The sequence below is a fragment of the Candoia aspera genome, chromosome 1, assembly GCF_035149785.1.
Source record: "Candoia aspera isolate rCanAsp1 chromosome 1, rCanAsp1.hap2, whole genome shotgun sequence".
NCBI lineage: Eukaryota > Metazoa > Chordata > Lepidosauria > Squamata > Boidae > Candoia > Candoia aspera.
In genome coordinates, this window is record NC_086153.1 from 158,798,114 (window position 1) to 158,817,799 (window position 19,686).

Consider the following 19,686-nt stretch of genomic DNA (forward strand, 5'->3'; position numbering starts at 1 on the left):
GCCATCTTCACGTTTTGGAAGGATATTAGCACAACAGATAAAAAAATACCAGAGCTGCTGTTAGAGGGGTTTTTTTTTTAGTAGTTAAAAAAATTACCACTGCTTTAAGCAGAAGCAGAGCTCCAATAAGCAGCCTGTGGTTTTCCTTATTGAGAATGGTGATGGCTTTCTCTATGGGCTATTCTCTCCATGAGAAATACCATGCATTGCTGAAGAAGCAGCACCCCCTTTTTTCACTGCCATCCTGCATCTATCAGAATAGGCTTCCTGGAAAATGGAATGAGAAATGTATCCCAATCCCAAAGTGCATGAAAACATTTTAGGGATGTTTTCATCAAGCCCACAAATACTGAAGAATTCTGGGGTGAATAATGTGACCCCACCCTATTGTAGATGTTTATAGTTTAAATTACCAGGCTTTGAAATGCATGCAGAACACCACAAGGACCATGGCATGCCACCACTAGCCCCATGTGCTCCCCTTAAGGCTTTGCTTCAGTCACGACTGACATTTTATGAGTATTTTAGATTGGCCAGGAAGATGTACAGGTACTAAACCAATGTTTGTATTCTTTAAATGTAGATAATCTTGGCTAGTCTTGCCAGTATTACTTCACTGAAAATAATCACCAAGCAAATAATGCCTGGAAGATACATTCTTGTATTTGGTGACAGCATGGAAAAACAAACAAACAAACAAAGAAACAAATTTAGGATATCCAGTAAGAATTAAAGTCTTGCTATTTTGAATCCGGATATAAGCTATCCAATGGCTATCAGGTTCATAAACAGCAAAATAAAGATACCCCAAGATGAAGGTTAATGAGAGGAAGATACAGATGCAAAAACCTTCAACCACTTTTTTTTAAAAAAATCACAGCTGAATTCTAGATTTTAACAGAACGTTAAAAGCTAGATAAGCGGCCTTTAGTTATTAAAGCACATAAAGCTCTACCTTAACTGAATGTCTTTGAACTTTACTGAGTCCCACAAGTGACTGTGACCCTTTTGCCCTTTTGACAGGTAATAAAGTTTACAGCAATTCCACGCCAAGCCGTGCACCAGGGAGTGGTCATAATAGCAGAAAGAGCTAGGAAGGGAAGTTAAAAAAACTAATAACGTATGTGCGGATTCAGATTCAGTAAGCGACAACGTGGTTTATCGCTGACGGGGTAGGTTTACCTCCAAATTATGCTCAATTGTACTAAATTCTCTAACTTGGAACTAAGTCATGACAGACTTTGTTTTAACTGTCAGTCGTTCTCAGCATTAATTCCAGATTATTTGCCAATAAGAGATCTCCTGGTGAATGGCTTGTGGATGTTTCCTGCCAGCAAGACAGGGCTATAGTTAATACTGGAGACTTGCCTGCTCGGTTGGACTGGTCTATCATGGGCTGAACTATCCTCCTTCTAGCATTAATAAACCTGGAACAAGAAAGGAGAGTGAACTGTTATTTTTAAAAAGCCCCATGTGCTTTTACTCAGCACTTGGAAGATGGTAGGTATATGTTCCCTGGGAGTTAATTTTGGTGTACATTCAGATGCTGCAAAACTCGTAACCTCTCTGATGACCTCTGAAAATGCAAGTGTGGATTGTGAGTTGGTTTATACTGGCCTCCCTTTGCCGCAGTTGGACAGTTCTGTTTCATCTTTTCGGAGCGGGGAGGGGTTAACAGAATTTTCAGGAAAAAAGATCAGTTTAATTCTTTTCAATTCAGATCAGACTGGGGGAGGGGGAAACGGGGAGGGGAAAAGATGCCAATCCATAAAAGCATCCATTCCCTTTCCCTCTCACCCTTAACATAATTAGCGATATTTTTCTAGTAAATTCCCTTTTCTTCCCCTCAATTTTTATCAACACCTTCCTTGCCTCTTCCAATCATAACTTTATTTTAATGCTATTATTAAGATAATGAACTGTGATGGCTGCTCACCATCAAATGAGAACATGTCTGGAGTTTTATCACCAGCAGCTCACGCTGCTTGGGACATGAGAGTAATCCATTCCTTCTATATTCTTTAATTTTTCCTTTCTTTCTGCTCCTTAGGCAAGGGAGCATATATCATAGTGATACAATGATGGAACTTCTAATTTGTTTTCTACTGCTAAGTCTGAACATTTACAACAACCAATGTATTAAAGTGTAATTAGTGTATCACAGAACTAGACTGGGGTGGAGGCAGCAAATGATCTGGTTCAGATAAAAGATGGTTAAAATGTGTCATTTGAACTTATATTCTAATGAACCCTAACCTTCGTTCATTCTGGAACGATTATGAAAAAAGATATTATTGTAATGCAAAGTAAAAGTAGTTAATTAGTGCTAAGTGAACTTACAGTACATTCTTAGAAGTAATTTCCTCTAAATTTAATGGCTTTACTTAAAGAAATGCATATAACTATTGCAGTCCTAATAATGTAAACGAAAAGTCCAAATTAAAGGGTAGTTCTTCATGAGTATCAGTGATACTAGAATCTCATACTTGTTTTCTTCATTTTCATACAAATACCACTGAATGTTCACAAAGCAGAAATGAATTCTGGGGAGTCTATCGTATCTTAAAACCTATCTTAGATTGTCCTTTGTTTCATGGCTGAAAGATGACACTCTCTCCAAGAATGAAAAATAAAATGTTAAAATGGAAATAAAAAAACCCACAAACTTGCATCTTTTGTTGTTGGCTATTTCATGTCTACTTAAAGGCACTGAACTTTGTTTAGGCCTTTTATCCCCACTGCTGTGACCTGATTTTAAATAACATTCCTGCTTGATATTCCCAATCCACAAACCAGTCATTGCCATCTAGCTTTAAAGGGGGAGGAAAACAACAGTGAGGCTTGAATTTTAAGCTTCCTCTTCCACACAATACTGAACTGGCTAGAACCTTGAAGACCAATCCCAATCACAACACTTTGAAGAATGCTGCTTTTACGGTACCAAACTGTCCTATCTTCACTGTTTCACTAAAATCAAATATGAATTTTTAATTAAGCCTTATTTATTGTTAATGATATATCCTCATTTCCTCATGCCATTTGCCTAATTTGTTCCTGCAATATTTGCAAATATGATAGCTCATGCTATTACCCCAGTCACAAAGGTTGCACCTATACAAGTGTGCTGTGAACTTCCACTAGCTCTCACTTAATTTTTAGATAAAAGCTAAAATGTAAACTCTTATGTCAAATCATTTGATGGCTAATTTGTATTAAGCACAAATATCAGAGTTGTGAGGAAAAGGTTTGGCTATTTCTTCTCTCATTAGAAAAGACATGAAATAAGCAATTAAAACTATTTCTCCACTCTATGAGCTATAATGTACTAACCCTAATTAGAAAACTGTTCAGAAGCCAGAAAGTGGTTTTCATGCATTTTTTCCAAGGAAAATTACAAAGAAGTTGTAATTTTTTCATGAAGCACTATCACACTAGCTGATTTTTCCACCATAGCTACCCCTACCCATATGAGGCATTTTTTATGTCCATGCATAGGAAACATCAGGTCTGATGCTAGGAAGTATCTATGCTGAGATATCTATGTTATGTTTAGTTATGCTTGTCAGCTGAGGTCCTCAATGAGTGCACTAGCTGACACACTTGCACACCTATTGTGCTCTCAGACAGAAATCTCTAATACAGCACTCTCCAACTGATGCTCTTTAGACATGTTAGATACTGATTCTTATTTATTTATTTATTAAATTTGTCCCCGCCCATCTCCTCCCATTGGGGGACTCTGGGCGGTTTACAATAAAATAGTCAATTAAAACAGAAAACAGCCAATATAAATACAATCCATAAATACATCATTACTCTTAGTAAATAAATATAAAAATAAGAGTAAAAATAAGAATATAAATAAAATTCCAGTGGCAAGAGAATACAGTCCATATGTGGGAGGAGTGGTCTAGGATACCAGCCATCCCCATGCGGAACTACTTCTGTCTCCGCCCCAAGCCAGGTGGCAGAGCCAGGTCTTCAGGTTCCTCTGGAAGGGCAGGAGTGATGGGACCAGTCTCACCTCTGGGGGCAGCATGTTCCACAGGGCGGCAGCTACTGCAGAGAAGGCCCGCCTCCTGGACCCCGCCAAATGGAATTCTCTTATAGACTGGGTCTGCAACATGCCCTCTCTGCACAATTGGGTGGGATGGGCTGATGTGATGGGGAAGAGGCGGTCCTCCAGGTAACCTGGTCCCATGTCATGTAGGGCTTTAAAGGTGATAACCAACACCTTATCATGTCCTGTTTAGCTACTGGATCTAAACAAACCTCTCCCATTTCACCAACTTCAAGTTTGGATTTTTTCCCCATAGGCCTGTGCAAACATCCTTCAACTGCTCCTCAGGATCAGGGATGCAGTAAGAGAAAAGACCCTGAACTCTTCTTAAAAAAGTACCCACCTGTATCTGACTAGCAGCCATGGGGACAGGGGGGAGTGCAAAAGCAAACAATAATGTCACTACAAGAGTGACGTACAATGCCGGTGACTCCCATATTTATATTAAGGATGGGTATGCTGTGGGTGATGTTCTCATCTGCCTTAGGGGTCTGATTTCCACATCAGAACAGGTACTAACTTGATATACCTTGCCAAGCTGGGTCTTCTCTGCTGGGAAAGCCTTCCCATTCATGGCAGTTGGGAATCTGAATTTAAACAATCCTAGATCAACAAGGTCTCTGGCTGGAGATAGGTTGCCTATGCCTATGAGCCTCAGTCTTATGGGGGCACTGCTTATGGGTTTAAGAGGGTTGGCGGAAAGTAATTTTACCCCCAGACCAACAATATCTACAAGTCAATACTCTATAGAAACCATTTGGTATACAGTAATTCTCATAAAAATATACAAGTGGGAAACCTTTTATCACAAATGGATTTAAGTTTTAGTATGCTCATGAAATCTTCTGTTGGAGGCATTCTATAAGCCCACCTTTTCAAGAAGAAAAGATCCTATCAAATGTGTTCAGTGACAGTAGTAGAGCAGTATACAGAGGGAACTATAAGCTTATACAACATTGCAACACTTATTCCATGAAATAATAATAATAATGGTAATAGTAATAACAACAATAATAATACAAACAGATAAGAAGCTTTGAATACTCATCCAAAATTAAGAATATTTATCCACTCTTAATGAGAAGCATTTATTGAGCCTGCACAGACTAAAATGCTTGCTTAAGAAAATCTAGAAGGCTGAAAATAAATGCTGCTCAGCTCTTCTTTATGAAGACCTATTTTATTTTATGTTAAAGCCATCAGCAACAGGGTTGTTCCCTGGGCTGGTGCGGGGTGGGGGGTGGGGGGGGAAGTTTCAGGTTTGAAGCCTTCAAGTGATGAAATTTCATTTTAATACCTTCTTTAATTTAACAGTTCCTCTCTGTGATCCTGGACAAGATACAAGCTAAAATATACATGCCATGGCCCATGGTTCTTTAAATATGTTTTCCACAAAGACTTAACAGTTGGCTTTCCCCTATGTATTTTGTGTTTAATAACTATTCTGAAAAACAGCCCATGTGTTTGGGTGCCTTCAGGGTGATTTCAGAAGAAAGAACATTTTCCTTCTAGGCAAAGTAATAAAATGACATTCTTGCTCCTCCCCCTAGAAGTCAAATGGAGGTCAGCTCCCAATCCTTGATTCTGTTTAAATAAGCTGGTCCAGCTGTTTGCTTCCCAAATACCCTTTAACCTTCTGTTCCATCCTCTCTGCTTTTATAACAGAACCCTTTACTCTGCATCGCAGCAAATTCCAAACACCTATACATTTAAAGTGTATATTCATTAAAGCCTCTCACAATGTTTTAAGTGTATATTTTAGAAAACCCATATTTATAATTCCTCACAGCTTTAATTAAGCAAAACTTCCTTGATAAGGGGAAAGACCTTTTCCTCTAGAAACAAAAGCTTTAAGTCTTCAAAGATTTGTCTCAGGAAGCTCAACAATTATTTGAATTTCAGTATCTTCAAGTCTCGCTTTACCTTCAAACCTGCCAATAAACTGTAATCTCCAAGTTCACGTTTTGATTTCAGGGTCCCAAGCCTTAACAAATCCATTATAATACCTGCCCCCACTCAAAGTAATAGGAGTGCCTGTTGGCTTATTTCAGCACCCTCAAACTCATTTAGAATTCAAATTCTTCTACTTTTAAAAATATAAAAGGCTTCTCTTTGAAACAGTGTAAAAGCTGTACGTGTTCACAATCATGTATTATAATCACAAATGTATATCCATGTTTAGCTGTACACAGAGGCCTTGAGAACAATATGGTTGCCATGTAGAACTTTCTCCTCCAGCCAACAGCCCCGAAACCCTATAATGGTTGAACAGTGAGTTAAAGGTATAATGGTTTTAGAAAAGATTATATTTTGTATCAGTCTGCCAAACATGACAATTTTGTATCTAGGGTTCCCCACTATACAATAACAGGGCTGCAAACATGAATTAGCAGGAATGAAAAATGTAACAATTTCCCCTACCCTACAAATAATAGTTGGTATTCTTGCTTTCCCCAGTGAGATGTTAAACTGAGTCCAGACTCCCCTTACAGAGTACCACAACATACCCTTATATTGTTCACTCAGTCTTCCCCTCCTCCATTATTACTAAGTCAAACTTCCTCATTCTAATTTGGGTACCTCTGCAGTAAAAAAACAACAACCCGTCTCTGGGTTACATGATCACTTTCAGACTGAGACCCAGTGATGCAGCAACCTGATTTTGAACTTTGATCTTCTGCTTCATTATCACGTACCACTTCTGTTTCTTCTAAATGAGAGGCTGCACATCTAGCGATAACAAAGAAGTCGACCATTCTCTTTGTGGTCTGAATATGATTGAGGTATTAGCAGCCAGAGTGTTAATATTTTCATAGGGTCACACAAGGCAACTAAAAGAACCCATTTCGGTTTACCTAAGATGACTGTTTAATATATATTTGCTCTTTTCCTATATTAATACAGTCTTCATCTTTCCTTTACTTTTGTATTCTGCATCTATCTGCACTGCTGGTTCAAATAAAAAATGACAGTCATTCATACTTCTGCTGGCTATATAAAACAAGTACCTCCCTTGTGGTCAGTCACCTTTGTTTAATAATCTTTAGGAGGTTTGAGTTATAATCTCTCCTTCTCTCTTTGGCTTTTAAAAAGCATATTTTCCCCATCCGTTTCAACTATATTTTCACAACATATGCTACTTTCTGGAATTTAAGTCATAAGTTGTTAGAAATTCCATAGTGAAAACAGAAAAGGGTCTGAATTTAGGCTTTGCACATGTGATCCTACAAAAATGGCTAAATGCATTCCCCTCACAGTCACTTGTAAACCATTTGTAGCACATATAGCTGTAGTTTTAAGAACCACCATGGCTGTTACCAAAAACACATTTTTAAAAGATCCTAAGTTACCCTCCCAGCTTTTTAAATCAACGTAAGCATTTATACGGACTGGAAAATACCAACTAATCAAATAAATTCTATCAGACAGCATCCTTATAATTAGCTACATTAAGTATAATTATTTTTATATTTACAACCTCAAAACAAAACAAAAGAAATCCTTTATTTTTGTACTTTTAATTGTTATTGCCTTCAAAGATGAAATTCAGCAATTTTTAAAAAGTGTATTAATTCTGGTGTACTAATTCACTTATGTCAAGCAAAATTGTTATAATAAAATAATAATAATAATAATAATAATAATGTTTAGATTTAATATTTTAAAATAATCTTCTTTATAAAGTATTACTTATTTTGCAGAGGCAATGAACAGATGTTTACTTTTTAATTCTGCATACTATCCAATAAGAAAAACTAGATCACTATAGTTATCTCTATTCAGTATGGTTAGTATCTTGCTAGATATAATCACAACATCCTAAAATGAGAACCTAATGTTAAAAGAATTCTAAGAACAACCATTAAAAGTTTTTTTAATCTTCAGTTCCACTACTGAGCTGATTGTAATCTGCAACTTCCATTCATTAGCCATCTATGCTTTCAATTCATCTCTTATTTGTAAAATTAGGTTCTTAATCTATTCCAAAGAAAGTTGACTCAGTGTAAAGTTAAACCTTATGAAGTCATGCTTGGCAATTTTTCTTGGTTTCTATTCCTTGGAAATAAATGTGGCTCAGTACTTGCAATGCAGTACATCATTAAAAACAACGGGAAGCAAGGCAAGAAAAAACTCCATTCTTTGCTTACAATCCATTCAAGAAATGTAATACAGGAATTTACTCAAATCACAGCAAGTCCATCAATCAGCTTTATCAGTGAAACTACTTCACTGCTCCCTATCCCATCTCTTGGAGCAATTTTGGAATATCTGTCAAATCGGTATGTACAATGGGTTGGTAAAGGTTGTGTTAAAAGTTAAGTACAAACTACAAATAATGCAAAATACAGAGCTTGTAATGAAAAACTACTGAATCATTTGACAATTTGATGTAAGGAACTAATTAAAGCAGAATATTGCCTTGCTGTTCAGTGTTCAAAAATAGCTTTTGACTTTAAAGTATTACTGTGTGACCCTATAAATGCACCCCTGTTGTGTATTCAGAAAAAGTTGCCTTAATGCTGGAGAACATTGTTTATATTCTCTCATAGGAACAGCTTGATAATGTACCAAGCATATCAAGTACAGAGATAGAAGGAAAGGAGATAAAATCAGATATGTATACCCAATAGGTGTGCCTGGAGAATCCTGACTTTACGAGTCAGGTGTGAAATAGACACCTTTTGTCAGTGTGTGCCTTGATTTCCTTTTGAACATTTCAGAAAACTTTCCTATGCCATAGTTCCCCCAAATGCATAGCTCACACTCTGGAGAATTGTGCAGAAGGGTGAAGGGCACCATTATTTGCATCAGGCTATAGGGAAAATAGAGACACTCGTGCAGATACATTTGTCAATAGTAATTATTGTTGGTTGCCACTCTTACTACACAGATGAGCAAAGGCTTAATCCTCACATAGAATTACAATAACAACAGCATTAGAAAGTCGTCTTATTTTCTCTGTAGAGCTGAACAATATATTGGTTAGTTGCCTCCAAAATCTGTGTCAGTGAAATAAGTATAATGATTTTTTAAAAAAAATCACCAGAGTTAACAGAAACAGGGATAAAAATATCCTAAGTGGGTAACTGGGACATGGGATAATCTCTGAAGGAAAATGTTCCAATAAATGATGTTCCACATTCTTCAGACAAAACTAAATACAGTTGTCAAAATAACTTCTTAGGCTCTATTTCTAATGCTGCTGTAACTGAAAGGACTGAAATGGCTTTCAACAATCTAAAGCTCTATATTAAAAAATGGTAGAGGCTAGAGGTGCTATACAGAATTAATGTGAATGTATTAACCCTGGTATAATGTTATCCTTGGGAATGCTTAACCGGGATCGTTCTGTGACTTTCTTAGTCCTGTCCAAGTAATCAACTGAACACAGATAAGCTAAAAATGTGTAGAGATACACATATAAACGCTGCTCCCAACATCCCAGAGTAGAAAGGTTTCTCTGCACATTTCTCTGCTAAATGGGCAAAAGTTAAGAGTTCATCAAGGAAAGTTAAGCCCTGCCCCCCCCCTTATCTTCTTTTACATAGCAGCTGAAGAGTTTATGGGAAACACTTATATTAAGAACAACAGGTTTTTCTGAAAACCTTGAAAAACAATGAGATGACAGTTTGAGTTCTAAACTTGATGAATCTCGAAGGAATTCTTTGGAGCATAGAATTCTCTTTAAATCTATTTCAGCAAGTTATCCAGAATTGACCATGGAAGTAATTCATGGCATTACCTACTAAAATTACATTACATATATATGAACTGTCTACATGTTAGGGAAGGTATAATCTAAGTGGTTCACTTCACTGTCAGTGCTTGATTACTCTCTGCTCTTTGTCAAAAGGTTTTGAAGAATTTAGGGGGAAAAAATCACCTAAAAATGTTTCATAATGAAACCAGCTGATGGTTTAGAGCTTATATTTCCTAATGCATATTGAGTCATATATAAATGTATGCAAAGACTGAAATATTAACGTGATAAAGAACTATGAAAAATTCTGCCAAAGATAAATTTTATCAAGTTTGGTTATTTATTGACTGTATTAATGATGTTTTCCTAGCAGATTACTCTCATTTATACTAATGTAGTTTTAGACAAAAGTACTGAATATTGATATGGATAATATTAGAGAGCCAGTTTGGTGTAGTGGTTAAGGCACCAGGCTAGAGACCGGGAGACTGGGAGTTCTAGTCCCACCTGAGGCACAAAGCCAGCTGGGTGACCTTGGGCCAGTCACGCTCTCTCAGCCCTGGGAAGGAGGCAAGGGTAAACCACTTCTGAAAAACCTTGCCAAGAAAACTGCACGGTCTTGTCCAGGCAGTCTCCGAGAATGAGACACAACTGAATGGATTAAAAAAAACAACAACCTGAAGATGGATGTTTAAAATATTTGCATTTCTCCTTAATATCACTTATGTACTGTATATGTATATAATTAGTATCTTCTTTTAAAATGCTTTGTCAGGATTAAATTTCAACTATATAATTATGGCAATTATGTTTTTCTTTTTGTTCTGCATTTCACCCAAAAAATAATAAAAATGAAGGGAGAAAAAAGTATATTTTGGTCACTTAGACATCTGTAGGTAAGAATTATTCCAGGACCAAACTGCCTTTTAGTTTTCCTTTCTACTGCTTTTCTTCTTTAATAAATGAAAATTGCCTTAATGTTTATATTTATGGTTTTGAAGGATTCTTCAAAATCCTTCTTCAAATCTTCTTGAATTTTTTTGAATTCTTCAAATTGCTCCTGGCCTTCCGGAGGAGTCTGAAGACCTGGCTCTGCCACCTGGCTTGCGGTGGGGAGGGGAATGGTCATGCCTGGGGATGGCTAGTGCCCTCGAGTGCTCGTCTCACACAAGGACTGAGTTAAATCATAGCCATCTGGACTTTATTTTATCTATATTTATTTGTGATTGTATTTTATATCGTGTATTTTTATATATTGTAGGTGTATTGTATATTTATTGTTTTACTGATTATTTTGTTGTAAACCGCCCAGAGTCCCTCTGGTGGGAGGAGATGGGCGGTGACAAATTTGATAAATAAATAATTTCTTGGTTTTATTGTATGAATTATTTTGGAATGATGTTTTATGTACTGATCTTTTGTAATCTTTTTTGGGAAAAATAGGGGTAGAGAAAAATAAAAATAAGTAATTATAACAGGGCTCCAAAGCCATCATCCTCTTTTATATTAAAAGTGGGTTTCTTTAAAAAAATGTTTCCAGACTTTTTCTATTTAGTCTTTATGATCATTCCTGTTTGGATGCAGTTTGAGACAATGGGCTCAATAGTCCTTATTTGTACATAGGGATATCACACAAAGATGATACACATCTTATTCTGGATAGTGATGCCAGTATCTTTTAGATGCTTGAAGATACTTTATTATTCATTATTATTTTTCAAATTTGTAAATCAGTTGATAACATCAAAACCACAAAATCCGTAAAACTGGAAATGCAACAAAAAGAAACATAACTCCAAAGTAACTCATACTTCCAAGACTGTTGCTAGGCTCCCCTCAGATAAAAAGGGCCTAAGAATGGCCTAAGAATCTAGAGTAACATTAGGGAAGAATGGACCTGAATCACACTTTTTTGTTACAATCTTTACACTTCTCATTTGAATCTCCAGGACATGTTTAAATCCAACTGCTGCTCAACTGATATCCAGAAATTAAATTTTAAGATTAAACATGAAAAAACTTTAATATTAACACATGTTTATCCCACAGTTAATATGGCATTCTGTGAATATTCCAGGATTGATGTGAAAGTTCTACACTGTTCAACCAATTAGAGTGCATAGTATGGAAGCCCCCTTTGCAGATAAGAAACTAAGTTCAAACGTAAATGGTATGCCTAAGGTTAATCTATCTTGATCCATACTTAAGCCTCTTATTTATATTACATAAACACCCTGGTTATTACTGTACTTGCAGATGTGGACCAAATCTATTCTAAGCAACCATACAATATAGTTTACTACAACACCATGTAGACCTATGTAAGTTACCTTTATTATACAGTTGCGTAAGCCCTCTTGTTTACGAAATATGAATACCTTAAATCTCAGAGATACTGTATAAGTAACTGAAAACACAGGATGGCTTTTTGTCATCAGCTTTTTGTCTCTCTTGCTGCTTTGATATAAGAGAAAGGGTTCTTTCTCCTAATGGAGGAGAAGATGGGAAACTACACTTTTACTAATCAGAATGCACAGAAGAATGTGCCAATGGGACTTCAGAAGAAAACTCCTTCATTACTTCTTGCAAGCATATTTTAAAACCTGCCTTCTATTTGCAAACAACCTGATGAACTCTGATTATTTCTTCCTGAATCATATTTGGCTGTCCCAAACCTTCATTGTACTTTGGGTTAGTACGCAGGGTCATAATCTGAAAGTATTAAATGTTTCATTTTTCAAATTATTTGGATAATTACTTGCAAGGATTCAAATAATGGTTACAAGTTGGATCTACAGTATATCTCTCTGAATGCTAGCTAGAAGATCAACAACAACAAACCTTTATTGCAGGTATAAAATACAATAAAATTACATAACAATAAAATAATAAAAATAATATAAGTATTAGTGGCAATCACCAAGATTAATGCTAATCTTCAGTCATAGGTGAGATGAATAGAATAAATAAAGGCACAAAATTGGGCAACCTGAAGAGGCATTATCAGAAGATAGATAGATAGAAACTTTATTTTGGTCACTGACCAATAAAATACATTCTATAAAACAAACAAAGTTATCACCTAGTATCAGTAACTGATAACAACCATTTGTAGGCAAAGCTTACATATAATGTAGCAGAATTTTGCTATTTTCAAAGGAATACATTTATCTTCATTGTTTAACAGATAACGTAAGTAAAAATTATCAGAGTGCCCTGGGAATTTAAACAAATGGGGGGTAATCAGCTGGTGGCAAATGTCCCTGTAAAACTGACAATACAAGAGAACATGGGCCGTGGTCTCTACAGCACGCATATCACAGGGGCAAAGACAGGTTTCTTATGGGATTTTCTTATATTTCCTCTCCAAAACAGCTGTAGGAAGGGCATTCAATCAGGTTAGTGATAGGGCTCTCCTAAATTTGGGAATATGTAATATAAATATGGAGCAGGTTTGGACAGTAAGATTTGATTATTGACAAATATATTACAAGAAAAAGCAGCAATTTCTGTTTGACCTTCTATATCTAAGAACCTTTGCCTTAGTAGTGATCTAGCTTGGTTTGACTCTAAGGCTAAGATGGCATCACTGGAGAAACCATAGAGGTTCAGTCTCTTTTGGATAGCTGTTTCCCAGGATGATTTAAAATTATCTGCCGATATTAGATGGGTCAGTCCACTGGGGTTGTGGTGCAATTTTAACCACTAAGTGGAGAGATTTATCCAGAGGTTAGATTCAAATTTACTGACTCCTGCTTCCCGTCGAAGTACAGCATTTGGAACACAGCAGGTAACCTGGAAGATATTTCTTAGAAATTTTGTTTGGATTCTTTCTAAGGCAGTCATGTTGTTATATGGTCCCAATTGACCCCCGTACAGCAGTTGTGCTCGGGCTTTAGCTGCAAACAACTTAATTGCAGCAGGGATAAACTGTGCTCCTCTGGTAAAGTAATACGTTTGGATAGCTGATGCAGATCTCTGTGCATCGCAAGTTACATAGTCCAGGTGGGCATTTCTGCTTCCAGTAGCTTGACAAACTATCCCAAAATATCTAAATATCCTAACCTGATCAGTGGGCTGCTCACCTAAGTTCCAGTTTCTCTGTTTTGGACATTTGGAGAAAGTAAGTATCTTAGTTTAGGTGTAATTTATTATTAATTCCTCCTCAGAACAGCAATGCATAAGTGATCTCAAGGCTCTTTTGAGGCCAATGGAAGTTAATGACAGAATTACTGCATCATTGGCATAAAGTAATAAATTGACATGTCTTTGGGCTAATTTAGGGGGATGAAAAGTGGAGTTATTTAAATGAGGGACCAATGAGTTTATATAATAGTTGAATAAAACTGGAGCCAATACACGTCCCTATCTGACTCCCCTCCTTACAGGTATTTCCTTTGTGACATGTCCTTGGTTGCTGCACCTGACTTTCAATCTTGTATTCTCATGTATTTTAATGAGCAGGAGTAGACGTTAGTCAATTGTGGAATTTTTCAGTTTATACCAGTTTAGTTCTAGATACTGTATCAAAAGCTGACCTAAAGTCAATGAATGCTGCATAAAGGGATTTATGGATATACTTTTCTACTAAATGCTGTAGCACCAAAGCATGGTCTAATGTTGATCGTCCTACTCTAAATCCAGCCTGTTCATCTATCAGAATGTCTTCAGATTCAAGCCAATCATTTCGCTTCTCCTGGAGATGTTTAGTATACATTTTGTTGATCTGACTTAACAAACTAATTGGGCCGTAGTTATCTGGGTCATCTCTCTTGCCCTTCTTATATATTGGCTTCTTGGCCTTTTGGCTGAGATCAAGTGTGTGTAGTATCAGCATCCATCATGCACTCTACCAGGTTATTTCTTTAAGATGGGATAGAAGTATGTTATCCGAGATTCCCTGTACAGAGAGCATCAAATGAGCATGGGGCTTAGTGACTCCACAGAGCTTTCTGCACATGGACATATATGTTGCTTAAGAGGGATGTTTTTATAATGTACCCACAGAACTATGGAGGGTGGTGTGTCCAACCTGGCCAAGGTGAAGGCCTGATGAAATTTCAGTTTTAGAATGGAGGAGAGATAGAATGGTGCCATGTGCTCATTTAAGAAAAATCCATGAACTGTGGGGTTGGGCTTAGACTGGTTTGGATATCAGTATCCCGGATATGCTGCTGAAGGTGACTCTTCAAATCTTAATGGGCAGAGAGGTTCTCCAAAGGGAGACCCAAAGACTGGAGTTTTCTGTTCGCCCTTGTTAGCCAGGTTGATTTAAAATGGTCTCTGAGAACCAGTAGAGCCAGGGAAAAAATAATAATTTTAACCAGAAATTAATGAGATAGTGCCAGGGTCTGGCACCCACAGAAACCAAACATGTCTCTAACTGTAAGGCAACATTTTTTATGCATCTTGGAACTTTAAAATAGCTCTTATAAACTTGGACTGGACACCTTCTAGGATACCGAACTTTGTAAAAGTGTAAATCAGAACACTGTGAAGAAGCTGAGAAATAATCTTAGCAAGAAAGACCTTGCAACGAGCCCCCTTTGCATGGAAGAATCTCTTGAGGAGCTGGACAATACTGAACGCTTCTCACAGATACTTGCATATCTGGGATCTAGAACTTCTGCCTAGAAAATTAGACTAATGGAAAGCTATAGAGCCTATTAATATCTCATTAACAAATCCATTTTGTGGAGCATGGTTTGGAATTGGTAGCTTATTCAAATGAAAAAATGCCGATTTTCCTGTTTTCTGCTTTTGATCTGGGTGCAGTACTTCATTTGGGAAAACAGTCTTAGCATGCTGATAACAGAGAAAGATGAGGGGTGGCCAGTTTTATCCATGGTTCTAAGAAAAGTTTGCTAAAACTACTCAAGGGATGTAATCAGAATGAACTGGGCCAGGTTAGAGGCAACCTAAGCTTTGAAATATTTAATTGGGTTACATGCAATATTATGTTCCACATATGCTGCTGCACATGTGACATGCTTTTTCTTTGCTCTCCATTTACTGAAACTCACTTCAAAAGTTTCCCAGCTGCTTGGAGCAGGTTTTGAGGAAACAAATCCATGCCAGTGGCAGATGTTGTTCTATCAGTAATTGGTACACAGTGCACTGTGATCTGCCCTCCTTGATACCATATATTGCTATGCCACTCACCCATACCCTATTTTCATATAAGGGAGTAGAATCTAAAAGGTTTCACAACTCCTTCAAAAGCCTGCAGGATTATAAAAAACTATCATAATGGCAATACAGTGGATCACAGGATAACAAAATTAGTTATATACAAAGATACCAAGAAGAAAAATGCCTGGAATTATCAAACAACATTTTTGCATCTTTAATCTTAATTAAACAAACTTATAAAAAACATGAACTTTTTTTGTTCCATAAACACATTTATCAACTGGCTCCATTTCCTGCAAACTGGAATGTTATTATGTTTTATTCAGCTTTGTATCATCTTTTTAAAAAATGACCTTTCAAGAGAGAGTTATTTTAATTTTCAAATTGATTTGCCACTGCTGTCTCCTCTGGCCTTTAAGTGCCCTAATTTTAATGGTCAGCATTAACTGGTTCAAGCTTAGTAAATCCTTTCACAATGTCAAAAGATTATGATGTTCAGAATAGCATACAAATGTCATATGGACACAAATCGGAATGCCACAAATGAGAATAGAACTAAAGTGGAACCAGTTTTGTTTCCCAGTTCAATTCAGTGTCATGCAAATCTCTGAAATGTCAATATGTAAAGTAGAAAACACGGCTTACACTCCCATGCGTATAATAACCAGACCCATCCTTTGGAATCATTTGTCTGCTTCCATCATCAATTCTCTTAGCACTAAGCTTGTACGTAACAAAGTTGGAGGCAAAGAAAACTGTAACTATGGTGTATCATTTAAGACATCTGAAGTACTTCAAATCTACTAGTGTTACATTTCCAGATTACTGCTTGTCCATCTGTTGCAAACATCATTTATATAACAGCTCATCTGACCAGTAGAATTCTGGCTGGTGATTTGTTAATTCAGTCAACAAAGGAAACCATAATTAAGTTTCTTGAACCATAAACTTAAACCTAAGCCTGTTAAGTTTATGAAACTTTAAAAGGTTTCATTCAGTAATAAATAAATATCATTCAGGCAAACTGTATTTCATTTAAATGTTAAGTGATACTAGTTTTAATTCAGAAAGCTAGTATTACTTTTGTTTTCCTTAAAGAAAATTATATTCCAGTCCCCCCTTTTCTTTTTTAAAAAAGGCCAAGTGCATAAAAGTATAAAACATACCTTTACAAGCAGTTCTTTCCTATCTACCACTGCATGAAAAGAGCTCTGTTTTACCCAGCAATATTTGCCTCATGTTTAAATATCAGGCTGACTTTTTAACAATGCAATGTGTAGTTTCTTTTATGCAGGTTCAGGTTCTTTTATGCTATAAGTGAAGAACAGTTCCCAGTTTGTTGGCATTGCAGTTCTCAGTGTCTAATCATGACACATGGAATTTACCAAAATGCCTCCAAAGAAAGGATACCCAAATCTATTCAAAAATAGACCAGATCCTGGGCTTCCAAAGAAATTCCAGAATCCCAGCCTGTGTTTGATAAACCTTGACATCCTTCTACAAAGGTTCACTTTGCATTTCATAAAAATAAAATTGATGAGATTGTTTGTGTATCAGCTACTGTGTTTATAACAGAAGGCAGCAATTAAAACACCACGTATTTTTATGTATTATGTATCTTGGATTTCAGCTAAAGCAATTGGAAGGGAAAAGATTTATTTTTGAAACATGTATAGAACTATAGAATATTTAAGCAAAAAATGTAATACAATGGTTATGTTACCTTGAGCATATAACATATTCTAGGTAACAAGAGTTAGAAATGAGATAGAAAGCTAATGGGGAGAAAAAATGAGTTACATTCAATCCTTCTCTGCCACCAGCCCCATTGCCCAAATCTGCACTGGAGGGTCTCAGATGCAGGGTGTGGGGAGTACGACATATGAAGATGCTTCAGAAATGCAAGAGGAAATCCCATTGTGCAAGTTGAAGTTCGCTCACATAATCCTGGATATAGCCCAATGGGTGAGGTTCCAAACTGAAGTCTTTACATTTCTGCTAATCTTACCATTGGCATGGGTATCTGGGTACTGCAGATATGCTTATCAAAGAGATGGTGTTTCATTTTTTATTCAAGGAAGCTGTATTTTGTTTGTAAACTGAAATTAATTCCAGTCCAGCTCAAGGTGGTAGAACTATAAGTAAATAAACAAACTGCTCTACTGCTGCCTCTTGCCCAAGCAGCTCTTACTGTTAGCATTAGAAAAGGCTAATGATGTTATAACACAACAGATTTGGGACACAGAATATCAGAATGACTGAAGTCATTAACTCAAAGATTTCTTCACCTGTCAGACTCCAACAACTGATTGCCAGAAGTTTACTTGTACTCACCCTAAGTACCAATGATTCCCCATGGCATTTCTAAAGGACAGTTATCGTGTTACAGCTACCCAGCACCCCTGGAGATTATTCCCATGGGACTCAGGAGAGACTGAGTTAATTGCATGTATTTTTTGATGTTAAGAATTTTATTCCAATTCCCTACCAAGGCTAATTCAGCCGGTACTAAAAAAAACAACAAACAAACAAACAAACAACAGGCCACCCAGATGATATTTTTATTTAATATTAGCTGACAGACACCCTAAAGTTATATATTTAATTGCAAAAAGTTTTGGGTTTTAGTTACAAGGATTGATTGCATTCATATATTCCTTGGGGGACAGATTTAAATTAGCTATGTGAATTTTAGAGTTAAGAGTTTGGATGTCAGCATGTATTGATTATTTTATATTTAGAAATTATTTTTATTAATTCATGCTTCCTATTGATGGTATTTTTATTTTGTATTCTGACAGAAGACTGTAACAAATGTTTCTATCTAATTACCTTGCTTACTGCTTATGGCCAGGATTCTCATGTTACTATATTATTTCCCCTTTATAGCAAAGATTTAACACCACAGGAAGTTTGTTCCTGCTATCATCCACTGATCCAAATTTATTATTAAATATGAAAATAAGAACATTAAGGAATTCAAGAAAGAACAAAGAACTAAATTCTGAGCTAGGTAGAATATGCCGTATAATTATCCGTGGGATAAATCACTGAAAATGGTCTTTTGAGTTTTGAAAATAAAGTATATCTCAACCCTCAACCAAACACCTTCATGATATTTAAAAGCCTTGTGTGGTCTGCAGTTTATTTTGTCATATTTGCACTGCATGTCTCATTTACTACCTCATGGGTATGTATACACAGCCATGCATATTAGACTTAAGCAAATTATTTCTTGGTAAATAAGATATCTCTCATGTAAGGTCTTTTTTGCCAGCTATTATTAACTAGATTGACAAGTGACGGGGTGAGCTCCCGTTGCTAGTCCCAGCTCCTGCCAACCTAGCAGTTCAAAAACATGCAAATGTGAGTAGATTAATAGGTACCGCTTCGGCAGGCAGGTAATGGTGTTCTGTGTAGTCATGATCACGGAAGTGTCTACGGACAAACGCCGGCTCTTCGGCTTTGAAATGGAGATGAGCACCGCCCCCTAGAGTCGGACACGACTGGACTTAATGTCAAGGGAAACCTTTACCTTTACCTTATTGAATGTTACCATAAGTATGTCTCTTGTCTAACTCAGCCTTCCCCAGACTGACACCTCAGATGCATTGGAACTTCTCTGAAAATGGCCAGGTAGCTGCTCTGGATCTTGGGATTAAAAAAAAAATTAAACAAAAGCTGCACTATTTAGAGCTCCTTCACCTAGACAATTTCCTAACATAGTACTATTGCTGTTTTACAAATCATATATCATTTATGTATCATATAAATCATGGAAAAAAGCCATGTT

The 19,686-nt window shown here is 36.6% G+C and overlaps 1 protein-coding gene across 4 annotated transcripts in view; it reads right to left on the reverse strand.

The window, feature by feature from the left end:
- Positions 1-19,686, reverse strand: part of MEIS1 (Meis homeobox 1) — a 176,928-nt gene that overhangs the window by 5,773 nt on the left and 151,469 nt on the right. For all 4 annotated transcript variants that reach the window (XM_063316613.1, XM_063316604.1, XM_063316630.1 and 1 more), the window contains exon 10: positions 1,369-1,427. In XM_063316613.1, the coding sequence (XP_063172683.1) occupies positions 1,369-1,427 (59 nt within the window). The remainder of the gene's footprint in view (positions 1-1,368; positions 1,428-19,686) is intronic.